Source organism: Osmerus eperlanus, chromosome 15, assembly GCF_963692335.1.
Source record: "Osmerus eperlanus chromosome 15, fOsmEpe2.1, whole genome shotgun sequence".
Lineage (NCBI taxonomy): Eukaryota > Metazoa > Chordata > Actinopteri > Osmeriformes > Osmeridae > Osmerus > Osmerus eperlanus.
Genome location: NC_085032.1, coordinates 12,034,109 through 12,042,521, shown reverse-complemented (window position 1 = coordinate 12,042,521; position 8,413 = coordinate 12,034,109). Strand labels below are relative to the sequence as shown.

At 46.0% G+C, this 8,413-nt stretch overlaps 1 protein-coding gene across 1 annotated transcript; it reads right to left on the bottom strand.

Annotated features, from left to right (window-relative positions):
- Positions 1–1,052: 1,052 nt before the first annotated feature.
- LOC134035030 (dermatan-sulfate epimerase-like protein) lies at positions 1,053–7,502 on the bottom strand. Its single transcript, XM_062479814.1, has one exon. It carries the CDS (start codon positions 6,435–6,437, stop codon positions 2,763–2,765), a length of 3,675 nt encoding a protein of 1,224 aa, XP_062335798.1. The 5' UTR covers positions 6,438–7,502; the 3' UTR covers positions 1,053–2,762.
- Positions 7,503–8,413: the final 911 nt, after the last annotated feature.

Below are 8,413 nucleotides of genomic sequence, written 5' to 3'. Positions count from 1 at the left end.
TAGAGGTGTTTCTTTGTGTTTCTCAATGGTTGTGCTGTACTATTTATTCATCCTGAGTAGTTGGATCAGAAACATATGATTATTATGTGTGGTATTATCCTATACAGTTTTATTTTATAACATTTTACACAATAACCTTAATTCTTCCCCTGCTACAGATTAGTTCTCTATCTCTTTGTAATCAGAGAGATCAAATAGTTTTTTTTAATGTAATTTGTCTTGGTGGATATGAAAAGATAGGTAAGGGAACAGAATGAAACTAACTCTATAGGGATACCTCTAGCTAACAAATGGAAGCAAGACAAGACATTTTAGATGAAGTTATATAACCTGTTAGTATTTAAAATGAATTAGGGTAGCTTGGGTTATGAAACATATCTCTGGTTGACTTTTTTATGCAAAGGAATAATTAGTTTCGGAAGGCTCTTATTACAGCAACATTAAATGCCAGTCACAACGGTTTTGCATTCAGATCATTGTAGGGGAAACACCACAGAAGAGCAATATGCCTTTTGTGAACTAAAGTGCACCCTAAGAATGGTAATTCTTCTGTATTGTACTGTTGACGTGTACAGTACCCTGGAGTGAGTAATTGTGTGTAAATGACGTTTCCTTGGCTGGGAGAGGAATTAATGGAGGGATGCATTTAACCAACTCTCTGGGATCAGGAACAAATGAGTAATGAAACAAGTGACTCACAGAGAGAGAGAGTGAGAGAGACAGAGAGACAGAGAGAGAGAGGCTGGGTGTGAGGGTATAGAAGCATGGCTGAGTCTAACCATGCATCAGTTGGGACATGTTTTATATGCCTGGGTGCTTGTTAAGGGAAGAGATGACATGAGCAACTCCTAACAGATTTTTAATGGCCCTTCCTTTTCATGCAGGTCCACTATATTGGCAGTTAAGACGTCTGCCAACCCTTCCCAGTAAAAGAGTGAGGCATCCGTACAGTGATTACACTAGGTCTGTCACTATCCAAGTGATGAAAAACAAACACAATTCTACCACTATATGTTGATAAATATACCCTGTCTACTATAAATCCACACAAATCAGGTAATGGATCCGAACGATCACTGGTTTTTAATATATTTATGAATTTATTATTTTTCTATACAATGCCTCTGCATTTTGCTTTGGAACACACAGAAAATAGATGTGAAGAAATATTTGTAATTCGAGGCCACAGAAGCAAGGAAACATATCCCACAAGCATACAGTATACGAAACAGAGTTGGTAACAGGATTGCAACAACAAAGTGAAAGCATATCTGCCAAGTCTACACACATTCAAAGACCACAACATCAAACAGGTTTTCCAAGCAGTCAAGGGTCTCAGTGTTGAGTTGAAAACAGGCCAGTCAGGCTGAGAAAAAAGCTACTGATAAATGCCAAAGAATTACATGTTTTTGTTCACAAATATAATGACAGTTTCTGAACATCTACCATATCCACCGAAAGAATTATGCAAATATATAATCATGTTTGAAGAAAGCATTCAGTAAATGTACACTTAAAGGCAAACATTTCGCTCAAATTTTGTGGCAAAGAAAACTGATCATGGTCAAAAACTGGAACTTCATTTCAGTAAACTTAATATTCATCCCTTGTGCGGTCTGGTGTCTGCAGAATAGTTTTAAGACAAAGGCCTGAAAGATCATAGAGTATCTGATTTAGAGCGACAGGAAATGGAAACTTATGTCATTTGCATTTCTTCCAGGCCTCAATGATGAAGATAAGACAGCTATAAAAACATAGGCTGAGCCTCGGTTATGACGTTTTGGAGATTAATGTGGGTAGCTGTGGGGAACGTGTTGCAATGGCTCAGACTGAAAATGTGTCAAGGCTGACAGTTAGCACAGCCTGATCCCTATTGAGCTCTTTCCTCTGATCTAGTTCAATACATGCTAAAGGGGGTTACAATAATAATATTCATTTCGCTGCTCCCCTTTGGAATGTGTGCCTTCGTGAATCATAAAGACTTTGAGAATTCCTTTTAGTCTAGGAAATTCCATCCGACATTATGCATTCAAGCTAATTGCTACATAGAGTTAACTTGACATGAGAGGCTTTAAAAAGAATTATGCACAGAATTTCACACACAATCGAGGAAACTCCTTGCAAAAGTGCTAAGCCACCTATCATGTCATGTCTTCTTTGAACTTCAAACACAACTCCTTGATGACATGTTTGCCACATGCCAGGTATACGTTTACAGTCTATGAAAATACAATCCACATCATTATCCATATATATATATTTATAGTCAAACAATGAAGCTCCACTTCTGCTATCTGCTAACAGATGTACAAAAATAATCAACCTAGACACTGTAGTAACCTTTTAAGAGATAACTGCTAGATGTTAAGACTTCAAAGATCTTAATCAGAGTGTTTTGAATGTCCTGGGGGCACTGAGTGTGGGTGACAGGGGAAAGGCATGTTTAACTACATATACGTTTCCCCTTTCATATCCCCTCAACTCATTTTAATGTAAAACATCCTCACTTGCAAAAGTTTGAGTGTAACACCTCACATAAAATGTCATAGAACCCAAAGGGGAACAAAGGTGTGATTTCCTTCTGTCTTTATATCATTTCACTTTTGTGATTAAAACATTACATGTACCATTACATTGTCAGTCATCAGTGCAAAATACAACAAGAGATCACACCAAGATCAAAGATTGGCAGATACAAACATGTTTTCTTCAACTTCCCTTCAGCTGATCTGCGTGAGTTTATCGGGCAGAGTTTCGTTTTGTTAACTGACAAACCTGGAGTAGCCCAGCCGCTTCATTACAATCCCACACGTCTCTTCTATCAGTCTAATGTCCTTACCGGGCATATTCTGCCTCCATATGTCAATATTGGCTGGTGATATGTCCCCCTCATACATCAGGTTGTACAAGTTTGTGGAGGTGGTGAACATGAGCTGATTGAGGGCCGAGGGCGAGACAGGAACCCCCAAGAAGGAGTGGATCCTCTCTGCCGTCTCCTGGGGGAAGTTGACCACGTCCTCAAACTTCACCTGGAGGTTGGACTCCAGAGACAAGGACCCACTCACACGCAGAGCTGCGCTGGTGTGGGCCAGCCACAGGTGGGCTAGTATCAGGACGGCGTTAGCTTCAGAGTGGGAGAGAAGCCTCCGGATCATCTTAAACTCCGGGGCTGAAGTCGGGCATCCTTCCCTGGAAGCGTCCTCCTTGAATATCAGGGACAGGTGCTGGGGGATGTTCTTTAAGGAGTACAGGCTGGGTTTGCTGTTGTAAAGCATGAGATAGACCCATGCCCTGGGGTCCCGGACGAGATAGATGGTTCTCATGGCCGGGCCCACCACCTCCTGGATGAAGGGCAGTTTCAATGCCCAGCTGCCGCTCCGCATGTTGAGGACCACACGGGCGTTCGGGTACTCCGCGACGTGGCGTCTCATCTCCCTCACGTACTCCGCGTCCCGGTCTAGACTGGCCCTCAGCTTGCCTTTGAGCTCGGCGGCAGGCTCCCTCCTCCGGGCCCTCCTCCTGCGGTCCCTGGAGGGCCCGGCCCTCGGGGGAGCCTTCACCCGGCTGCTCTCCACCAGCTGGATGTTCTGGAGGTGGAGCTTGGTGTTGTGGACCAGAGAGTGCAGCCAGCCCTGGATGATCTTGAAGCGTCCGCGCACCGCGTCCGACCTGGACCACTCGCAAGCGTCCACCAGGGAGTCGAACTCGAACTCCGTCTCGGGGATGTCCACGTGCTCCGTGGGGACGCGTAGGTAAAGGAAGTCGGAGGTGTTGTGGAAAAGGTGCTTGAGGATGTCGGAGCCGGAGCCAGGCAGCGTTGTTATGACGACGGTGGGCAGGAGAAAACGATGTTGGTCATAAAGTCTGATTTGTTTGTTGACCTCTGGGTTGGCACTGGCGCTTTTCCACTTGACCCCGCAAAGGAGCTGGTCACAGCTGCTGGACACAAAGAGAAGCTCGGCGATCCATAACGTGAGCACGGACAGGAGGGCGTAGCGCATGAGCCTGCTGAAACACACGTAGAACTTCCTCTGCAGCGTGAGGAAACATATCGCCACACACAGTATCGCTCCCGCTATCACGTTGACTGTGAATCCAAAATCAAACAGCTGATTGTCAGTCGGGTTTTGTTTGGGGACAAGCTCCGTTCCCAAGCCGAAGCGAACCATCTGATGTCTGTCCTCCACTTTGGCGTGACCCCCAAAGCCTATATAACTTAAACGGGCTCCTATATCCTTATAGTTTGTCACAACAGACACAATCTTCTCTGTGTTGTTGATGATTAGAGAGAGTCTTACTCCATTTTTGCTGTTGTCTATAAATCTGCAGTTTGACACTTTGACGTGAGGTCCATGCATTATGTAGGCTACTCTGGCTACAGGTCCTCTGATAGGGAACGTGACATTGACATACTGAGTCCACCTTTTCTTAAACTCGGCTGCCTGTTCTGCCTCCTGTATTCTAGTAACAGGGCTGATCCCCTCTGTGTCAAACCAGAACATCTTATAATGGGCGTCCCAGACGTCCATCAGCGCTCCGTTATACCTGTCCATGAACTTAAAGGGCACATACTTGAAGTCAATGTCTAAATTGTGAAAGAACGCGCTGAGCGAGGTCACGGGTGAGTCATCCCACTTCTCCACGTGGTCCAGCACCAGCAGAGTCTGGGAGTTGAGCAGCACCAGAGCTCGGTACACGCTCTTCAGCCTCATGGCGGGGGAGTAGGCAGGCGCCGCCTCCCCGCTCACAAACATGGTGTCTCTGTGCGAGGAGGCAGCAATCACCTCCCCCGCAGAGTCCCCCACCCCGGCGTCGGTCCAGCGTAACCACTTTGCACACTCCCCCAGCTGCCCCTCCCAGGGAGAATTACACTGGCTGGTGGGGGACGGGCTGAAAACCAGCACGTTGTTCAGGTAGCTGTACTTAGGACCGTACAACGCCTCGGACACAAACACCTGCCCGTTGGGAGCGAAGGTGAACGAGTTCTGGTCAGGGTGCTCGTGCCCGGGGTTGAAGCTGTTCCATCCGTCCACCCAGGAGTACGGCTTGGCGTGGACTATGTCATACACAGCTCGGCCACCAAGCTTCCCTGACTTAAAGGAGACAAAAGTGTTCCCCTGGCCATTAGGCAGTCCCGCCCCATATGTCACCACCCCCCAGTTGGAGAAGATGTGCATCCCTGCATTGCCAAAGCCCTGAGGAGGCTGCGGGGCCAGGTGGGCGTTGTACCAGATGTACTCAGTGAAGAGGGTAGTCCAGCGCTGGGCCGAGGACTGCCCCATGGGGCCATCCTTCGGCCGGTGCTTCCTAATCTGCTGGGCCAGCCAGTTGCCGGTCCCGTTCTTCAAAACAAATGTGTCCAGGAAGATGAGCTGGCTCTCAGGGCCATAAAACCAATTGTAGTTGGAGTCAGCGATGCCTACGGTTCTCTGGAAGCCGGGCAGCAAAGTGGCGTAGTAGAACCAGAAGTGTCCGCGCAGCCAGTTGTTTTGCATGTTATCCATGTTGAAATGGCGCTGGGCCAGAAACACGTACTGCGTGATGGACTTGGATGTGTAGCTCCCATAGGCAACCCCCTCGTCCAGGGAGCCGTCCACGACGTGATTCAGCAGGAACATCGTCTTCTCCATATAGTTCACCGACACCTGTTTCCAAATCATCGACTCTGGGTCGTCGTGTGTGCCTATCACTAAAGCGCCCGTCATGATGGCTAATATGTTGGTGGTTTGGTGGTTTTGGAGGTACTGCTTTCCCCACCCTCTGTACTTAGAAAGCTCGTACAGCTTCTCCGTCTCTGAGCGAATCTTCTTGAGGTAAACATTCCGTCGCTGCTCGTCCAGGAGTGAGTAGATGAAGTCATAGGCAGTGGCAAACCCTGTGAGAGAGTGAGCCATGGGCACCTCGTCATTCGGAGCGCTGGTCACCTTCCAGTCTGGGTAATCAGCCATCCTATCCATGAACTTGAGAAGGAACTGGAGGGCACCCGAGTCCTCTGGGGATAGCAGGCAATAGAGGGCAAGAGGCGGCAGGTTGTTCCCGTAAATCTCATTCCACTTGCTGGTAAACTCATCGTGTTTCATAGGTGGCATGTAGAGGGGTGCATTTGATAGCATGGTCAGGACTGCGCCCCTGATGACTTTGAAAATGTGACTGTGTGTGGTGGTGGATCTTTGTCTCAGAAGCTGTACATCTGCTTGGCTGAAATAGAGGTTAGGATGAGAGTTTGTAGACTGGAGTTTCCGATGCTCCGGTGCCTTGCCCTGGGTGAGCTTGAGCTGCAGTAAGTCATCTGTGAAAATATATTTTTCTGAACCATTGAAAACTCCAGAGAATGCTGTTCCCACTGCCAACAGTGCCAGTAAAAACACTGAATACAAAATCACTTTGATAGTCATGGTAAAAGGCATTTTCAATGTCATTATTGTCTTCATTATCATCCTTTTTTTAAAGCTGCATGAAAAATACTTCCCCTTGGAAACAATAAGTTCAAGGTTTTTTTCAAAGCATTAAACATATCTTGAGGATACATATTTCGATCGTTTGGAATATGTTTAAGCATAATATGCTTGTTTAGTGTCAATAAACAGTCCATCAAACCCTGCAGCTAGAAAATTAACATATCATTACTATAAGAAATTTTGCAACAATAAAGTGTTCAAGTCAGCCGACCTTTCCCACGTCCATTTGGAGTTCAAACGCAGCAGAAAAATAAAGTTGAGCAGTTTAGCACCTATGTTGGCAACGCATCACATAAAACACGCCATGAAGCTGCAACCAAATCATTATGTATGAGAGAAAAAGTAATCGTAGTATCTATCTATAAATCCAACAGGGCATAAGGCTCTCCTCACTGTGGAAAGAGAGATTTAGTGACAGCATGTAAAGACTGGCATCTTCTCCTGCGCGCAACAGCAAACTCGTATTGATCTCTCTCCCAAAACATTTCCTCCTGGACACACAGTCAGTCATCAGTCAGCCCCAGTCAGTGTCCGGTCCAATCACGGCCACCCAGAGGCTTCTTATTCTCCTTGGTCGGGCTGTTACATCCACAAACCACAGTAAACAACGCATATCCGCTGCTAGCATTGCGAGCTGTCTATGTAGCCTACCACAGTCCGTATACTATCTCTGGTTGTAGCCGACTGTTGTCTTTCTCAGTCGATAATTTAGTCGTTTTCCATTGTAAGTTAATTTTGTCTCCTTATCTCCGTTAATAAGATTGCTTCATTAATCCGGTAGTAGGTGTTGAAGAGTGATAGAAGTTGTAAAGGAAAAGTTCTCATCACTCTTTTGTATTCAAAGAATGAGACAGTGCCTTGTCCATTGCAGACATGAAATATATTCCCATTCAGGTTAAACAGTCTATAAAAACGTTTACTTGTCAGATCCGTATATTCAGATGATTTGCGCTCCCGTTGTCTCTGGGTCGCACATTGCATCACATAACTACTGCGGTTGAACATGTATCTTGCGGTCAGACGCGCTACTGATGTGACCTCCCTGCTGTATTCCACAGTGTGATTGTTTTTTCCTGCTTTCAGTGGAAAATGTTCAGTTTACGACCTGTAGAGGGAGCCGTGTCTTCGGGAGCTTTCCTTTTAATTCCCTGTGCCACCAGTCCTCCACTCTCATACTAAATTGGCATCGAGCATTGCATTGAGAACTGCAACAACTGCCAGCTAATTTACTGTCCAGGAGTAACAGTTCATTTCGATGCCAGTTGACCAATGCCATTATTGTATCAACACTAACAATTGTGTAGACTATCATGCTTCCGTGCTTTGCTATAAGCTTGTGTATTTGCCCCAGTTCAGACTCAGTTATCTTCGTATGTGAATAACCCTGGAGGAATGGGTACAATAGTACTTCCTTTTGTAGATTTTTACATGTATTTATCAGTGCAAAAGCAGTGTAACAGCTCTGCCCGAGCTCCTTGGTGGCTTCACAGTAGAAAAGTGTCTAACTCTGCTGTTTCAGCCTCCTCATTCCCTGGCATGCATACATTCTACAGGGAACTACCACAGATGTGATGTGGATTCCAGATGAACAAATGCAGATGCACACAAACAGGAACCACTCTAGTTTCGATCCATATCACAGGAGTCATTCACCCCCTTCCCTCCCATTTCAGGAGATAGACACCAACCCACCCCCCTCACCACCCCCGAGCAGCTATTTGTTCACGTGGGAGGGAGCTCCAATGCAGGACCCACCTTCCTGCTTCTAACTCTTATTAAACATACATGCGCTCATGTCCCAGCCTGCAGGTATCTCTCCAACAGAACACAATTTTGATTCCTGTCATCTCCATCCTTCATTCTTCAATCCTTCACTCCTTTTACCCGAAAATTAATTAGCAGAGATGAGCTCTCTAATGGAAAACAGTGTTTCATCCTGGAGGTTTTTACATTTA